The 20,795-nt window shown below is 31.6% G+C and overlaps 1 protein-coding gene across 1 annotated transcript in view; it reads left to right on the plus strand.

Moving 5' to 3' along the window:
- The window catches only part of mAChR-B (muscarinic acetylcholine receptor), a 56,967-nt gene that overhangs the window by 28,724 nt on the left and 7,448 nt on the right, over positions 1 to 20,795 (plus strand). The window contains exons 3-4 of the mRNA XM_069119483.1: positions 19,526 to 19,725; positions 20,236 to 20,430. Coding sequence (XP_068975584.1) covers positions 19,526 to 19,725; positions 20,236 to 20,430 — 395 coding nt within the window. The remainder of the gene's footprint in view (positions 1 to 19,525; positions 19,726 to 20,235; positions 20,431 to 20,795) is intronic.

A 20,795-nucleotide genomic window follows, 5' to 3' on the forward strand; every position in this document is an offset into this window, starting at 1 on the left:
CACGTAATTCACCGATGATAAGGGAAAATATGACAATTTTGATTTTTATCGGCGAATAACACATTTAACGTTTAAAATTATTGCTTTTATTTGAAATGATCAGTCATATGAGATTGGGAATATCGCTTTCTACTTTTCCCTTTGATTCTCTCTTGATGTTGTGTCATCTCTTTCCGTGTGGTAGAAAATATAGAAAATACACAAATATCGTACACCAATTAAGTAATTACGAAAAGACCTATTTTGGAAGAATTTATCTTCTCTATAAAATATTATAAAATCTTTATTCCATAATATTGAGTATAAAAATATATAATATTTAATTCTTTCTCTATTGTCACAATTCCCATATTTTCCGAAGTGGCCAGGAAATAAATATATTCTAACAAAAATTAATATATAAAATCATTCTTCTTTAAATATAATAACAGTGTAATAAATAATTGATCATAGATATTGTAACTGAAATTTTATTCTCTGATCAAACCTAGATGTTTGCCAAAATATTTCTTACCGCGCGCTATTGACTTTTATAGTAAATCATTTCGGCTCACAAAGGACTGCATTCAGACTGTCAGCAACATCATTTGTCTCCTCAACTACAGGTTGAGTGTGACATTAGCATAATAGGTATAATAGATAGCATAGGTATAATAGGTATAATTTTAAGCAACGAATAACATCCCCTATCCTATTTATATTAGATCTCTTCTACGTAAAATCTTTAATTATGTTGTGTACAACAATAAGTACAGACAGATACACAACATTCATGATATACGTAATCCATTAAGAGAACTAACATATTAGGAAGATCAATCATGTCGACTAGTTGGAATCTATGCCTAGAGAAGACTATTCCTAGATCGTTTTCTTCTGATTTTATCCCGATCAAGTTCCAGAAATGCGTGCCTCTTTATGTCGTGTCAACGATGATAAATCAACTTGAATTTCGGTCCTATAGCTGTCAGGGGGATATAATCAAGACATGAAAGCGAATCAATCTTTTCAGGTAAAGCGCTAGATAACTGACGATATTGCCTCGAATGCTTTTTATCGACTATATCTTCACGACCTAAATCATACAATATTGTCTGTAACTACTTTAGTACGTACTTGTTTCAGCGAAATTGCATATTTATCGATTTCATAGAAAATTCAAATTAACGTATTGCGAGTCTAGCTTTTCATTTCAACGTTAAAAGGTTCTAATTTATCGTTGTTTTCCAAGAAACCATTATAAAACACTTTATTTACATCATGTTAATGTCTGTTTTGAACTTTTTGTTGTACAAAGTTAAACATCTGTTGTCTAATACATCAAGAGTATCATTAGTTCCTGATATTTTGTAAGTTTGCCTGCTTTTATCGCGAACCAGGAAGTTTTTGAAATAATTAAAGCATCTCGGAGATAAGTGTGAAATTACTCTAAATAGATTTGTTTCAAATTGCTCACATAGATAATGAGTGTCTAATTTTACTGGTGAACATTCTGTTGCAAGGACACATTCTGTTACAAAAACTTCATTACAAGTTTAGGTTTTAATTATCATATTGCTTGTAGTATCGAGTAAATGGGAAACAATTTCCTACAATATATATCGAATGTTTGATTGAATATGTATATTGAATCATTAAAGCATGAATTTACAATATGCGAAAGAAAATTATGAATTGGACATTCTAATGAAAGTTCGTAATTTGTGTTATCATATAATGAGTTGAATCAAGGTACGTATTTATATTTTGAAAGCTCTTCAATATTTATATGGGAGTATATATTGTTAATGTAAAATTTCTGGTTCTCAGAACGACATAACGACATAAAACGAAATAGAAGGCAACAATGGCTAGATTTACAATAAAAACGTGAAACTCTCTGAGGCTCGGGATTCATTTTTTTTTGTCCCTTTTTTGTTTCTTCTCTCTTTTTTTTTGTTCTGCATTCTCTATCATTCGTATTGCCCACTTAGCTTCTGTTTATTTTCTGTGAGTTGGAAATCCGAGTGCTTAACGGTATGTAACATTAGCTATCTTCTTTTGTAAAAAATATCAGTACAGAAAACTAGATACCTTTCACATTTTCCTTTCTGTTCCTCCTTGTAATCACATGTAATACAATACTGACCGTTAGATGATCGAGGAATAATTGTCGAGTAAATTGAAATTAAAAGTAGCAGAAGTAGCAGTAGTAGCAGTAGATACGAAATTGGAATAAAAAATTGAAATTGATGTAAGATGATTAACGATGAAATATTCAGAACGATGTTTACCAATACATACACTTTTGTAAGCCATAAGTGGACTAATGCTCGGAAATGATTAAAAATTGCCATTGATAATAATATCACACAATAAAGCTTTAAAAATCAATCATTAATGATTATTCGCCAATAAAACTGAAATTAGTCTTTTATAATAATTCAGCTTTATGTTCATTTCGATCTGGCAGAATCTCAACATTTCTAGGTATATCCGACGGAACTGTCAAATGGCGATGACACGTTGATGCAAAATGAATAAAGACACCACACCGTCGTCGCGTAATTACTGGAAATTGATACGCATACTCATATGTATGACGTATAGGGGAGCAATGATGTATATACATAGCTCATTTCATCTAAGCGATGACAACATAATGTTCCCTATCAGCAATGTCTATACACGTCACTTAATTATGAGCCAGTCTTTGTCTTTTCATGAAACAGAGATGGAGGCAGATGAATAGTGAGTGAAAGAGAGAGTGAGAGTGAGAGTGAGAGTGAGAGTGAGAGTGAGAGTGAGAGAGAGAGTGAGAGAGAGAGAGAGAGAGAGAGAGAGAGAGAGAGAGAGAGAAATGGCATGTTAGGGTGGAGAAATGGCATTAAGCGTAACTTGATTGCTATATATCAAGAGATTCCAGAAACTACTGATTAGTATACGATCAGAAACAAAAATAAGCGAATAAGTAGTGGACATAGGTATCAACAAAGTTCAATGAAACTACTATTCGCACTATATACATAAATTTTATTTATTATATATCACTATAATACATAGATTATTTAGTAAATAATCGAAATTAATATGTACATCTTTGTATAAATAAGCCATATTTATTGACACTTTGTTAATAGATATTTCTACTGTTCAGCCACTTATATACAGTCAGGGACAAAAATATGTTCAGCTCATAAAATTATATAAAACCGGAGTCATGAAAAATCTATGTATTTCTCGTTTTTGCAACTTCCTGTGCGTAATATGCACACTAATTAAACGAACGTGTAACCAATTTTCACGCTAAACTGTGATCCGTATGTCTAGAATCAGAAATACGTTACTAAATTAAGTATTATCAACTATTAAATCACTAGGAAATTGGATTTCCTTGTTGGCATAAGGATCAGTTGATGTGACGTTAATTATATTTGTATAAAATAGTTGTTTAGAATTGAGTTTACAACTAAATGAACACCGACGCTCAAAGCTTTAGGATTAAAAGAAAGAAAAAGAGATACTTGGATTTTTTAATGGAAAAAATATGATCGTATGTGTTTAAAATTTTATATTAATTAAATTAGATACGACCCAGAGAATGAAATAAATCAATTGATGTTTAATTCAATAGCGATTGAAGAAAAATTATGAAGAACACAATCAGTTTGAGAGTCGAGTTTTGGATTATGACTTCTGCTTTAAAGGGAGGATATAGAAATACAGCTTTTGTTCTATGATAAAACTTCAAATCCACAGATTGGTCCATAAAAAACGTTAAAAACTATTCGCTGGCTTGTTCCTGAGGGACTTCTAAATTTATGGCACATTTATTCATTACCGAATTAAGCCATCGAAGAAAAGCGAGAATCATAAGGCGATAAATATTCATTTCTATTATGACGATATCTTCTACTTACGATGAATAGACGCTAATTTCTTTCAATCAAAAATTAATTAATGTACAAGAAGAAGAATTAGTAATATATAATTCGAAATGCTTTATTATTTCTTCTTCATACTATATATTATAATATTTATGTATTACATTATAAAAATTTTCATAATGAAATTAATGAAAGCATCAATGTAAAATGATATCTATATAATCTACAGTTTTATAATTTAAGATAAACAGTAATTAAATAAGATTTCCTTTCTGCAGATAATAAGATAAGATTTTTAAAGAAATTATATATTACAAGATGCTATCGCGAACGAATATCAGGAAAATTGTGTTTATATAAATTTATTACGAAATAAACGACAAAAATGCGTCTTCATTGCATTTATTCGTTCAGAATTTAGGAATTTTAGTCATGGTGAGTGTTATAAGCTTTAGGATCGACTAGATAAATAAAGGACACTATTACCAGAGTAATAGACTAGTGATAAGAACTTTAATACCCTAGTATTAAGAGTCGTGAAAGCTTGTAAAGGGTGGATAACAGGCAAAACAGGAGATTGAAGTACATGCAAAGTACGTAGACAATAAGAAATGTTATGTTTTTAAATGTACCAAGGGTATTTACGTTCAGCCTTGGGCCAATTTTTAACTCGTAAGGATAATTTAAAGTCACGCACATAGTTATCTCATTACTCAGTGTGCTGATCAATTGAAACGGAATTAACTTCAATTTACACACACAAACAAGATTTATACATTTTAACTCAATCCTTATGACAGGAGGAAAGGGTCAGTAAAGAAAAGAGCTCACAAAAGTTGAAGAACTCACAAAAATAACTAATTTTTTACTCCTAATATTATAGTGGAAATTTATTTGCAAATAAGAAGTATTGTAATGTATTACAACACATACGTACACAATTTTTAACTATCCTTACTCCGGAAATTCTAAAATCGTTTTGTTTTTCCTTCTCAATTAGCCTAGTCTTACAATTTATATATCGTTAATTGTTTTTTATTTTCATTTAATAAATATAATTTAAGTCCTAGCAATATCATAGAACTACTTTGATGTAACTGCCTTGATATGTAACCTTAATAATCAATCGAGTAACAACAGCACAAGAAATATAATTTATCTCCACAACGAACTGCCAAATTCTAATCTGTGTAAGATATATAGTTTCATTTCACAACAAATACAAACTCGAATTCCATAAAATTTATGATACATTGAAATTTATTAGGAAATAAAAAGTAATTCATAAAATAATATAACGAACAATTATCTATTTACTCATCGTTAACGACTTACGAAAAATCTTCCAAGCTCTCAATCAAAAAAAATCTAACAAAATACACATTCTTCTTCATATACATTCAATAATCTTCAAAAACAAAGAAGTGATAAAAATTTTAGTTCTCTCGACCGTAGAAATCCATTTTATAATATAATATACACATTTATACATATAATATATATATATACATATATACATATAATATATGTATAATATACACAGATATATACATATATGTATATATACATATTCTACATTCAATTCATTGAATTGAACTACGCCACAGTTTGTATTTCTTGCAAAAGGAAAGGAGAGTTCTATACATGATGAAGTCAGAAATTAATCGTATGCTAGAGAAGATAGAAGAGATACCTCTATCTTAAGATATCATTGAACAGTGATCATGCGACACGGATAACTCGACATAGGTTGGCTACTGATGATAACATTGGCGGGTATTTCCTCCCGACTTTCCGCCGAGGGTCTCGTCTCGGTTGTTGGATGATTTCAGTGTCACGCCGTGGGCGATCGTATGCCAGCATAGTTATTAAACGCGTTCGTTCAATTCCCCCGAGCGATCAAGCTTCCCCTCCGTAGAGTTTGCTACATCACTTCCATCAGCATGCCATCGTAACACTGATATTTATGGAACACGCCTGCCCTCCGTCCAAGTGTAAATCCGATTTGATCTCTACCTATATTAAGCTTCCAACAAGCCCTTGAATCGGTATAGAAGAAAATCGGCCTACAATATGGATCGTCAACACCTCTGTTTTTGACAACACGTCTTCTAGAAATTCTCCATGGTACTATGGTTTTGCATTAATCACGGTGTATCGACGTTTTGATCGATTCTTTCGTGAATTCAGAATGGCTAGAGCAAACGATGGAAGCTTACTTTGAATGAAATTTACAGCCTCTACTTTGGTGAACAAATCACTGATAGCGATCGTGTAATGAACAAAACTAATTGGCGGTTTTTTATATTTAACACAATGGAATTCTCTTGTACATTATCGAAGCAATAGTTTGGATACTTTAAAATTGACGAACGAATTTAAAGTTAGCAAATTTGAACGAAGTGTATTTATTAAAATTATTGGATGTGGATACGAAGGAATTGATTGTTACTAGATGTACGGTTAAAATAATTAAAATATACAAAAGTAAGTTACTGCGATGTTTCGTATAATTTATTCGAATTTGAAGTCAGGGTTTTAATTAAATTTATTTCCAGCTTGTGTTTTTCATTACAACGGGACAAAACATGAGAAGTAGATGCAATAATTAAAAACATGAGAAATGAAAATTTATATTATAAATTACTGTTACATATCAAGGTTTGTAGCCGGGATCGCGGTGATACCTTAAAATTTGTAATATAACGAAACTGTTTGTTGCTTAGTGGTAACAGTAGAAAGTTTCTTACTAAACCCAAAGGAACCTGGAAAGAAGTTGCTGAATTCTTGACAAGTGATAAACGCAGCCTTAGCGCCAATCCTTCTAACCGCAGCTACGTCCAATCTCGGCAAAATTTCTGCTAACTTCGACTTTCATCTCTAGACTTCTGCACGCCGAATTTCATTTGCACAGAGAATGGAACTAAAATCAACACAAAACAAGGGCAAAGTCGAAAGGAAATTAAACGGAAGATGTAGCTTCGTAAATTGCTAAAAACTTGACTCACTATTCATTCTTAATATATACATTTCTTGCTAATGGATATTAAATTTAAAGTATTCTACAAACACTTGAAGAGGATTATTTTCGCTATTTAATTATTTTAGAGATAAACTGGCGAAAAGTAATATGGAAAAGATCGGAATTGTTCGTAATTGTAAAATATTATTAAATTTTTTTCTATTATTCCGAAATAAATGTACATGCATATAACAATACGTGTATTTCTGAAGATATTTTCGTGCTATGTCTATTTGTATTTTATTTCATTGTGTAATATTCTGTATAATTTTTTTTCTGTGTAACATTAAACATTAATGGAAAGTGAAATTTTTCTACGTTTTACTTCAATTTTAGCAATATTTCTGCGAATTACATGATGTTGAAATAAGAAATTACCAATTCAAGGCACGAATATACATGGTATATATGTATATATGTAGAACATATTCCCCTACATATTGTAGTTTCTACTCATCCTCACTCGCTCTCATTTTCTTTTATTTTTGCCGTTAGCAAGATACGACCAAGCCGCTAAAATTCAACTGATGATGAAAATGGTAGAGTTTTCAAATACAAACAGCAACAGTCTCTAAGAGCATATTTTGTCAGTAAATAATTCGATATAAATCCCCGAGCTAAGAATCTCCGGAAATGTGTACATACCCGTTAAATGATCAGATTTCTAAATCAAACTCAAAGACTGGAGAAGAGATCTGAATCCTTTGCTTATGACATTTTAATCCTCTTAAGTCACAGTATAGGTAGATCTTTTAAAAGTAAAAGATCTAATACTTCTCGCCCTGAGGATTTCTATGATGTAATCAACCAGTAAATCTAGCTCAATTCCATGGTGTATTGATACTTTTTAAACTGTAGGATTTCGTTTTGAAGAGATAAAGATAAATAAAGATAAATTGGTTTATATCGTAGTTTCCTTACTTTATTTTTTATTTATAAAAACAATACGAAGAATGATTTTCCACATTATCAGTATCACTGTAATAGCGTCAATAAATTACCGAAATTAGAAGAAGACGGTAGGATTGAAACAACATATTTATGATTATAAAATATAAAAAAAATTGAGCTTCGATTAAACTTATCCATGAACGAAATGTTTCGTGTACTGGTTTTATCCATCCTAATTCGAAGTTGTTTATTTGACGCTTTGGAGTGTCCTAATATCAATTCTCAGTACTATATGTAGTCCTTGTTTAATGAAGTGTACTAAAATCGATTACGGGACAATATACATACGTATACAGAGGCCTAATACTATTTTAGATCATAATAGATATCCATGTAGACGTTGATGTAGAGAGATGTAGATAGTTACAAAGGTACATTATATTGATCAAAATTTACATAGCTATAGGTTTATGCATACAATTAGGAAATTATGCATGCAATATTTTATGCATCCTATTGACATTACGATATTTCATTTTATTGTAATATTTAAGTAAAAATGAAAGTATTGTTTAAATAGAAAAATCGTCGTCTGATTCATAAAACAGATATTTTACCCCGGAGGAAATTTTTACTATTAAGGAGAGAAATCAGGCGAAAAACAATCAACCTGTTTAAGATCGTGCCGCTTTCCTGTACAAATGCCTACCACTTAACAAAACGTTCGGTAATAAATAAGAAGAATGAGCAATGTAAAGAAACAAAATATCCTTGTCACTGTTGCAATCTAGTACCACTATGTTCTAAAATATTTAATGGTAAAGCAGAATGAAATGAAAAATGTATTATATTTATCTTATTAATCATACACAGTCGCGTAGATTTAACATCAAAGAAACTTTAAATGAAATGTTAAAAATATTTCCTCTCATAAGAGAATAATTCGATATTCTATAACAAAATCTAATTTCCTGTAGCGTACTCCTCCCTTCATATTATCAGTACAATAATTATAATACATCTATAACATCAGTATAATTGATGTAAAGATAAAAACCAATTAAAAAATATATCTTCATAGAAAGATAAATTATTTATAAAGTGAAAGGAAGGTATCGAGTGTGAATTTCCTGAAAAGGATAAAAGAATGAAACCAAAAAGGAGACGCACATACCAATATTGCATTCGATAATATAGTATCGTCGATAGTAAAATTCCTTAACGCAAATATCTATCCATTGACTAAAATGAGAAAACGTGATTTGATTCATGCACGACATAAGTTTCTACGCCTACCGATCCGAACTTCCCGGAAAGACTTTTTTGCGATAACGGCCTATTTTTCTGAAGGGGTGTATCGCGGAATTTAAGGAAACGATGTCACGGGAAGCTGTGTACCACCGAAGAAGAAACAGCGGAGCTGATATCACCCCTGCAGCTATGGGTTATGTATTTCGTGCATGGCGAGACAGGGAAGAAGCACCTTTTCAAAGACTGCATCCAGTTGCGAAAGAAGAAAATAAAAATAAGGTTTCCCTTGAGGGGGTCGCGAGGAAGTATTGTGAAATGGGGATGGTGTGATGCAACAATTCGTCATGGTTTTCCCAAGTCCTTTGGTAAATCACTGCCATCTCGCTGAACTGGTACACTGTTCTGTCACACTACCCAGATATATTGAATCATAATATTATGTGTCATAATATACTGCAGCTGATTATTCAATACATAAGTAAATCCTTACTTGTTAATAAATATACATATACGAAAAAGTTTTGTCTTTTTAAGTTAAAAAATAATAAATAATTCACACTTTAATGGAACATAAATGTGATACTTTTTGCAGATTTGAATTTAAGATTTAATGAATTGTATCTTTGCCTAAATAGAAGAAATATAGTTAAGAGAGGATCAATTTTTATCGAGCGTTATCTTATATCTTGTGCGAGATATTACTAGATTTTTTATGACTTAACAGCACGATGCACACCTCGATTTTCCGACAACAATCGATTTTCCATAACCACTTGAGGAGACCGTAAATTGAACCTTCGACATTGAGAACGTCTCGAATCCTATAAATCTCATAAATTTTTAGCTTACATCATTTCATTCCTGTAGATGTGAAAATGCAAGTGACCTCGATCTTTTATTAAAAAGAAGTTTTTTGAGAATTCTTCATATTTTAGTCTTTTGTTGGCTAAGTAAAAGGTTAAAAAATCCTAACAATTGTTAGTTATATTGTAACAATATAAAATTAATTTTATATTGAACTGTGTCTATAAAAGTAAAAATTTTAAAAACGTCGAACGTATGTAATGTTTCTGATTAACAATTCGGAACGTTTGAGCTACGATTATCGTACTGTTCGTATCCTTTATTGCCTCCTAATATACAGAGGATATAACAATTTTAAAACATTTTTTATAACAATGGCGAGCCATCTGCTAATATTCTGGGATTCGTTCGTATTCATCAACCCCTACAGTTTAAGCTCGGTTTCATGCAAATAATACTCGTGTAGGCCGTCATCTCTTCTAGTAATCCTAGTTTGTTCTAGTTTTTCAGTACCACTGGTGAGTAGCAACAATTAACGTTGAAGATATTGAAGAATATAGATATTGCAAAATCATTTTCAAATCATCTTTAAAGAGTTATGTAGAAATGAAGAAGTAATCTAATTAAAACGATGGAAAATATCTTAGTGTTGTAATAGTGATTATAATTTTTAGAGGGTTAATTTCTTCAACGTGACACGAGTACATTAAAAACAAAATGTATTAAATCATAAAAATATAATCTCAATTAATTTCTGACTTTTTCACATATATCCCATTGTTTTTTCTGCCATTAGTTTTTCGGATTATTACTTCCTCCTCTGAAATTAAATGCGTTTAATGAGAAACTATTCATTGTCATTCGATTTTCAATTAATTAAGAGTCGATCACCACGATTCATTTTAGGATTAAGATCGAGTAATGTGAGAATCATTCTCGAATTAAACCAAAACAATGAACGAAGAGTTTAATTAGTCACCAACTATTTCAGAATTAAACTCACAAGTAATCACGGTATTATCAATTTTTAATCAGTTCCTTTTCGAGATGATTTATATACTATGTATAGATGTTAACTCAGTGGTATGCACAAGAGATCCTCCTACGCGGCTTTGTTCTTGTTCATGGTTTGTTGATCAAGACAGAAGAATAGACCACATTGACTAATATCCATATGTTTCTCATATGTACACATAATGTATCATGAGCCATATAATTCCCATATTATGGTAATAAGAAACAAATTAGGAATGTATGTTCAATTTTTAAAGTTTATTTAGTTGAATGACGTGTGATCGTGACTGGAGGGATATTAAAACCTGTCAATCCGTGCGAAAGTGTTTCACGTATTCTCAGAGTGGAACCAGCAAATTCGAATAATGTCGGTCCATTCCTGAAATAACTCATTTTAGAACAAGTTATTCTTTATCAAAAGAATTGAAGAGAAAATGTCCAAATTTTTAGCGAATAGAAGATTACGATAAAGGATCGTGACATAAAGAACAGCGGTCAAATCATGCGAAAGTGTTCCACGAACTCTCAGGGCGGAATCAGCAAATTCTGACAAGGCCGCTTCATTTTGATCGCTGTAAGGCGTGTCATCCATTGCGACTCGATACAATGCCGATGGCAACCGTTGTTTTGGTTCATTGCAGGACGAATCGAAATTGCGAGCAGCATTCACATAATGTTGGAACGATGCCTGTCTGCTTCGGTACTTGTTGCAGTTCCTCTCGACGTTTGAAATTCCTCTGGCTGCCCTCCCTTTCCCGCAATTTTTTTTCCTCCTCGTTCGTTTCAACTCTTTCCCGCTCACCCCATCTTCGTATTGGTTCGCCTTGCTCGCTCATCCTTTCCTCTCTGTCTATCCGTATGATCATGCCATTCCACGGCGATGATCCTCTGCTTAACAGGGCTTACGTAGCAGCTACCCTTCACCGTCCTCTTGGCACACATATATACAAGGGTGGATCTAACATACCGGCAAAGCAGCGTCGATTACTGTCCATGTATTTGGGCCGCCTGTTTACATAAATAAAACTTTCGATGAACTTCATTCACCTTCAGGCATTTCTCTCTTCTTTTTTTTTTCTTTTTAATTCAATTAAATGGAAATGTATGCGAATTATATTTTGCAGAGTTCTCGAAGAGGAAAAGGTCAAGGAACAGGTATGAAGAAGCGAGGTACTTGAAGTGAATGAAATTTAACTAGAACTCTCTTTTAAATATGGTGGATCGCGTTATAAGTTCTTGAAATTTCGATAGGTTGTGCATTCATTCCACACGAGATGCTTCGCTTTAAAGGGATGAAAAGCTGCTTTCTATAAGTGAATCGAATGGCAGATAACTGAGATGAAAGTTATCTGGTTTGCGGAATAAGGTTTTATGATATGAAAGTGAAAATTTGATGCTTGTTTATGTCGTGAAAGGAAATGAGTTTGATAATAGTATTATTGTTTAAGAATAATTAGAGCTTTCTAAGTGTTCGTTTTAGAGAGTATAAAATAGACAAAAAATGAATATACAATGAGCAGTGGGGAGATGTTCCTCGAAACAAATGTATGCAACGAAGTTCAAGAATAAACAGAAGATGTTATAAAGTATATAGAGATGTTAAAATATAATAGCGTATCTATATACATAGGTATATTGTACATTTAAGTTACTATAAGAAGTATCATTCTTACAAAAGTTAAAAAATCTCGATATAAGTATTTATTTTAACATTTAATTGAATACTTTAATTATTACTGTAAAGTTTAGTTAAATGGAATAATGGAAAATTATTATTTCTAAAAAGTTATAATTGTGTTAATTTCGTAAACTCATTCTCATGCCCAAAAGCAACTACTATATAGATCATTCCATAATTTCGTGAATATCATTAAACTAAACCCTTGCAAATTAAATAATATCTGGCAGAATACGTGGAATTCACGAACGAATAGAATGATTCAGGCTAAAGCACTTTTGATAAAAACGAATCAAGTTAATTAAAATATTTTAACGAAAGGCATCAGCGTACTTATAACAGAGAACATTCGGTGTGCACACGCTTCTTTAATCAAAAAAAGATTTTTCATATGCTCAAAGTCATTTCTCACATCCTACTCTCTATTTAGCTTCTCTCAAGCTTCCTCTCGTTGAATTCTCCTTTCATCCAAAGGTATTCAAGAGGAACTGAATATCCGCCACCTGAGTATCGTTCATTCGGTAAAGAGACTCTTGCGTAAATCCCTCAACACAGAAATGTATACTCTGTCATTCAGTTGAACTATTGAACTGTCCTCGAAGAAAATACCTATAGTCAGTTTAAAAAGTATTTACACAACGAATAATTTCAGAAGAAACTTCGTACAACTTATAATTCGTACATATTGCTATGAATGTTTAAGATAATGAAAATATATAAAAAAACTCAAATATTTTGCACACTACGGAAACATTTAAGAGAATTCCATAATTGATAGAAATAACCACGAAGAAGTGCTTTTTGACAAGTCTTACCTTTAAATGTGCGATGTAGCCAAAAGACAGTTGACTCTGTCTCTGAAAGTCCTTAAGACTGCAGTACGTATACTCATTGTACGAAGTAAGTTGACATCGCGTGAAAACACGCGTTTTCTTGTGCAAGAGTAATGCAATTTAAAAGAGTGGTAGAAAATGATAAATGGAATCGTTAATGAATCACAATATAAAATGCAACAAATACTTAACTTATCTAAATCACAAAATACTGGAATAAATAATTTCAGAAACGGAAACATTCGCCAAATTCATTTAAACACTCACCATTCGTCATTCTTATTCGCCAAAAAGAAATTCAATATTGACAAGTATCAAGTGCAAAATTATTGAAAAATTCAGTGCCAATATAAATTTGAATATTTCAACCACTATTTTAGAAGTCACTTACGAAAAAATAGCTATTATGACAAAATAACACGTAAAAGAAGTTTCATAAATTAATGAAATGAGAAGGAAAGGGAAGAATTTGCAACAAAATAGAAAAGAATGTACATGAAGCAGTAGAATAGTGTCATTTTTACGAGAGTAAATTTATCATCTTTAGCTCAAATGGACACCGTATAGGGGTAGAAGAAGCAAGAGTACAAGCTTTTTAATGTATAGTCTACGATAAAGTATAATGGTGCTTTTATACGTGTTCAGCCATTGTATGAATGTTGCTGGGCGTTGGATGTTATGTACGAGATAATGGACCACCATATACGTATCTGTAAATATTTTCACATTCGTTTTACCGTTAGTCCCGAAAAAAATGGGAATTTTAAAATGTAATTTTGTTTTGCTCCAAGGAAATAACACCGAGTACACTATACCCCGAGTCACTTACTACATTCTTAATATAAATGGGGATACTGTATAATACAGTCATCCTAAATCAAATTTACTAAACAGTTGTGGTATTATTTACAATAGAAGCAGAAATAGTAAGACATAATACATCACTCAAAAATATTTTTTTAAATGATAGACGATAGAATTTATAAGAAGAATATAATTATTATCACGAATAATAGTGACTTTTCACTATTCTAATATCCCACATGAAGTTTTTTTAAAATCTCTTACCCACAACGGAGCTCTTGGGAAACCTATTTATCTTTACCTACCTTTATGGAGCACATTTGCGTTTTCGTTACAGACGCTTTCGGAAACCAAGACTACTGCAGACTTTAACTAAGTGTACTTGAAAATTTTTTCTCAGACCTACAATCTAGGTCACCTGTGCAATTTCACGACATCTTAATTACGAATCGCCCGTAATTAATAAAGAATAAGAAAACAATTATCTAATGCAACAAGAGTTTAACGGATAGTTTTCTTTTAAGCAATTAATTTGATGATTGTTTACTACCAGTGAACTAGTTAACTACTAGGTAATGAGCATTGTATCGCGTAAGGTATTTTTACGAAATATGGGACACTCTTGAATAAAATTTCTAGTCTTCGTCAGGAAGATAATTTTTCGTTTCGTTGAAATTTTTCTATTGTGATTGTTGGATGATTTTTCGAATAGTTACCAAGCGTTGCGAAGAATATCGAAATAAAGTGGATTGAAAAGTTGCGAGTGCTCCCTGACAAGGGTGTCTCTGGCTGTTCGACTCACGGTTGAATGACCTTGATGAGCGGGCATTACAACTCATTAGACAAAACGGATACTTTACCCTTGTTTCGATGCACGAGTTGCGGCAACCCATCGAGCACCCTTTCCTCTTCTAAAGTATCCTGCAAGCGCCCTCTTACCCCGAGCCACCCTCCTCGACATTCGGCTCTTACCAATACTCCCGTGCTCCCTCTTCGAACTCGTTTAAATACTCTCTCTTGTGTCTTTACAGTTACAGTATCTTTAATCTTCGTCATTTTAAATCGTGAACTAATCTTCTTGATTAATTTTCGTTGTATCATTAAAAAAAAGAAACATATATTCACTAGAAAGCTTATATTTTAAGTTAACAACAAATAGGAAGTATTAGATTGATAAATAAATTTCTGTTATCAGATCCTGCTTATGTGTATACCTACAATTTTATTCTGGAACTTTGCCAAATTGTCGTTGTATTTTAACTATCGAAATATAACATATAAAAAGGTAGTGTAATATTATTGGATAAATTGGATAACTTATATTTTGGGGGAGTATTAATCACAGTAAAATTTTTTAACAGAAAAAGCGTTCAATATCCTGAATTAGACTGTTCTGTTACTCTTTTTTATTAATACACTTTCCCATTTGATCTCTTGTCTCTAAATATTCTTCCCTCATGCAGTTTGATATTTTTGAATATCTACTATTAAAATATTAATATTAGTATATAATCTTACGAATTATGTTTATAATATGAATTTTGAGACATGTTTGTGGTGAAATAACAATTAATGTGGCACGGGTATTGGGTATTGATCTAACATGTTTAGGCCCTGATACATGTACTGTACTGATACGAAGATTTGTTCTTTGTCGGTATGATGTTCGCTCGAAGTTATAGTTAATTACAGGTAGTTGGCTCCTCTTTACGAATCATTTCACTTGCCAGAGCTGTAAAAAAGAAATGCCGCCATAACGAGGACAAGTATTTACGAATCATTTCACGGTGGTGCAACTTGAAGAGAAAGCCTGCTATAACGAGGACAAGTATTTACCCTCGAGAACATTGAAACAATGGATCTCATCTCTCTCATCTTTTATTCGCGTGGCTTCATTGTCTGCGTTCGCAGAAACTTGTTCTAATAATCTTAGAACGATCTTATTGATTTGCAAATCTGATTTGAAACCGAAGACGTTCGAGTTAATTGTATTCGTGTAAACCCTTCAATTAACTTCTGGCTGGAAGGAAGCGTAAAATTTGAAGCCTTGCTTTTATCAATATTTTTACAATTCCAAAAATTTAATTAATCATTAAATTAGTTATTATACTAAATGTAACGAACTAGAACGTTGATAAGATCTGGTACGAATTGGGATTGTTGACTCGCAAAATACGATAAGCCATTTTTCAGATAAAATAAACTATTTAATTGTCTGAAATTCAAAAAAACTATTTTAACTATTCAGGGGAAGAACGATAATCAAGGACTGTTATCAGGATTGTTTTTGGCGAAAATTAGAGCAGTAAAAAGAATTCTTTGAAACGTGTTTGTTTGAGTATATTACTCTTAATCTATGGTTTTCTTATTTTAAAAATATTATAGTCACTAAACCGTTTCACTGAATATGCATTCTTAAAAGAAACTTCCATGTAAAATTATATTTTATCTGTTTAAAAAGAATTCTAATTATAATAGAGCAAAAGTTTAGTATTCATAAAATTGATGTAGAATTTATTAAAATTTAATAGATGTAGGAATAAGAAAATTGCACGTAAAATTTCTTCATACCTGTTTTTTAAGCAACGCATCCTTTTCAGTTTTACAAAAAATTACCCGCTTCTATGAAGTGCGAGTTTATGGCTCATATACCTCATTACCATTTTCATGAAATTTAAATACCGCATTATACTCATATTTACAATCACATGAAGTTAAAATATTTTGGTATTTTAGTATTTTTTTCATGGAAGTTCCTCCTCCTATACATTGCTGCACTTCTTCTTAAAGAACGTAATTAAAATAAAAAGTTGTATATGATAGAAGGTTTTTTATCGAAAAGTGTGCAGTACATCCCAGGAACTACAGGATGCAAAACGATAATATGAAATATAAAAATAGCAATTAGTTGAATATTTACAAACTTATAAAACATCTTTTTTTTTAACTACATCAATGTTAGTAACAGTAATAGAAATAATTATGGTATTACAAATACACTATCAGCTATAAGAATTAATACATCAACTGTGATATTCAGTATAAATGCTTTTAACTGCACTTATATTCTAATTGCCTTATTACAAATTTCTTATAGTATTAAGTCTTATTTTATAATATAAAGTACTAAGCAAAGTAGGAATTTTCTAGTCTCCCAGTAAATGCAAAATAATTGATATTTATTGCAGGCAGTGTGTATATAAGCCATTTACAGTGGATTCTAAATTGCGAGTATATCACTTAACCCACATTTTAATTTTAATTTTGGATGGTTTTAATTTTATTAAAAAAACCTATACAAAACTGTATGGAAAAGCAGTGAGTATTTTGTAAGCTAAACTCATGAATGAACGACATTAATCAGATCTTCCATAAACGCGAAGATAGAAAATGTAAGAGACAGAGGTATGTTTAACCCGGAACAGTTACGATCGACTGGCTAAATTATTTAAAAACGAGTCACCCTCTTTAAGGCGTAGCCCATCGTTTCTTGCCTAGCGGCGACAGGGACCTGCGAGAGAGGAATGGATGTGGTTCCATTCATGCTTATTTCAAGCTCATTGTGTGCCCGGTGTATTCAGCCTTTGACTTGCTTCTCGTGTTGCCACTGCAGCAATGTTTCATAGAGAGCAAGAGGCATGTGCATGTCACTAGCTAAAATCAGGAAATATCGCTGTCACATTTTCTTCGATGCTAACGAACATTACTAAAGAAGTAACGCCCTTACGATTCGATGATACCTCCTAATGCCTTTTGTAGCAAATCATGACATACTACGATTTTGCCAATACATTACTGAATTACCAACTTATATCTAGAACAGATATTGTTAATATTCTGTTTGAAAATGAACACAGAATAATAGTTTTGGAATAATAATTTTCTTCAAGATAAGGAAGTAAACTTTGAGATGATCGATATTGTATATGTTATTAACGACGGCTGTCAACGCTAGAATTTACCAGATCGATCAAAATTGATCAAATAATCTTAACTATTTCTCGTAGAAATTTCATAAACTCGCGGCTATACATTTTTAAGTTTGAATGATCTTTTTGTCAAATATGGGGATGAAAGTTTGTCCTGTCTCTTGCGCCGTGTATTTCTTTTCTATACTTTTCAGTTTGATTTCTTTGGTACAAGTTCCATACTGCTGTCGATTAGTTCTAATATTAATTATATTTTTTAATGTTTTTACTGTGTGATCGATAAATCAGGCGAAAGGTGTCTGTTTTATATCTATGCTTGCAATGGAAATTCAAATAACATATTTTAAAGGTTTATGTCAGTTGTGTATATGCTGAAAATTTCATCAAAATCGATTGATGCAGAAGCGACAGGCGTCGAAGGATGAAGATCGTAAAAAGGTTTTTACATCTATTCACAGTTTTCACGATTTTCACCATTTATCACCGTTTGTCGCTCATAGCAGTACGTATATATGTAACTGGCGTAAATTCTCAAAATGCGTTGTTTAAATTGTCATTTCAGGCCTAGATAAGAAAAGCTTGTAGAAAACTTACTTTTACTTTTTTCTTCGCGATTTCGACCAATTGCAATTTTTCCTAAATTTTTTTTACACGTCATCTAGCAAACTAATTTTTCTAACTTCTCAAAAAAAAGATAAAAACAATAAAAAAATTTGAAGACGTTTGATTCAATTTTAAAAAGGTTATTCCATTTTAAAGAGTGTCCGAATATTAATAGAAGTAATTGTGTATCAGAAGCGAAAATTTGAAAAGGTTCAGTACAGTATAAATGATGAAATCTTAGTATATAGCGCATTTTATATAATAATTGTCTTTGTATGATGTCATCATCGTTATATTCTGATTAACAAAACCAACCTAGATAAGTAAAGTATATACTACCTATGTAAAGAATTAAGGAAACGAAGTCAGCTTATCTTCAAACGATGCGATATGAAGTCAAACTAATTCAGAGTATAAAGTTTCATATAACGTCTCCAGAAGACTCCAAGAATCAACAAGAGGAAATTGAAGCAATTAAATAACTTCCGCTAATGCGCATGTTCCAACATATACAGTCTATCATACTAAAATTTTCAGCAAGTTCTAAAATAACTATGCGCATCCAATGTCTAAATAATTTCTGCCTCAACTTACTCTGATCTACCCCAAAATTAAATTCTTCAAGCTAAAATATTACTTTGTTGTGCAACAGTGAATAAGTTTAAAATCAAATAACAATAAATGTAATGTATTTCTGAAATAGAAAATAGCAATTAGTTTAACTTTGCGTTTTTAAAAATAAAAATTTCTGATAAAAATATCCTTAACGTGTTTTTCTTCAGTATTTTGTCTAAGTACGAATACTTTAATATTCGTAATAACATTTTTAGGAAACGGGAGAGGCAACGGGAACGTCTTTGTCGCATGTACAATCAGATTTTGACGGAATGCTCGCAGCTAAATGGAAGCTGGCCTGACCCGGATGATCCGCGCTGGAGCAGCGGGGAATATGTAGAACTTCTGTCAGACTGGTTTCCGTCAAATATTACCAACGGAACGATAACAGGAAATGCAACAACCTTATCAACTGGTAACACACAATTAAATTTTTCTCGATGCCATTATTCATACTTAGTGAGCCACATTTACTCGAAATTGCTTTTTATCATTAAGACGTCGTCATGAATAATTTTAACAAACAATTCTAATGATATATATCTAATTATTTAATTAATATATTATAGTATATTAGAGTGTATTATATATCTACTATTCGTTATAACATATTACACATTAACTACTATTAGCATATTACTTAAATAAGTTAGTTATAAGTGATGAAATTTTTTAACTCGAAAACAATAATATTCTCTACTATGTTTGGAGCTTACACTTTATATATATATATATATACATGTTATTTCAAAATCAACTTTGGTAAAAAATTAATTAATGATGATTTCAACTTAATGAATAAAATAGTGACAAGATTAAAACATAACAGCATGCAGGGACCCAATATTAATACTTCTTTTCATTTATAATTGAACAGAAATGAGAAGCGCTTTTTTACTGAAAAGACATTCTATATATTAAACAGCGGAGCCTTTTGCGCCTGTTCTACCGCCCTTCGAACTCTGGCAGACGATACTGATTGCTTTCTCCCTCGCATTATGCATACTGTTAACTGTCGGCGGTAACATTCTAGTCCTTCTGGCATTTATCGTAGATAGGACCATCAGACAACCGAGCAACTACTTCATTGCCTCATTAGCAGCCACTGATATGCTTATTGGTAAGTTCTCCTGCTTTTATATTTTTTTGTCGTACAACTATAGATAAATTATCCTTATTTTTGTAAATGATATTGCCTTGAAAAGATAACAAAATATAATTACACTTTATTTATTGGAAGCGTTGGTCATATTGATACCAATATTCTGGACTTATATATGTAGAGTAAACGAAAATTATTTATGAATCATTAGATAGTTAAATTATTACTAAATTAAAATTATTAGTATATAGAAATATTATGCATTACAATACAATTACAACTTGTATTTTATTACATTTCATTACACGTTATACTTCAGTGAAATTACGTAGTGGGTTATTTCTTTCCATTTCCTCTATTTCCTCCTTGCTATTTTAGAAATA

Source organism: Bombus flavifrons, chromosome 9 (genome assembly GCF_040668555.2).
Source record: "Bombus flavifrons isolate JBK064 chromosome 9, iyBomFlav1_principal, whole genome shotgun sequence".
Lineage (NCBI taxonomy): Eukaryota > Metazoa > Arthropoda > Insecta > Hymenoptera > Apidae > Bombus > Bombus flavifrons.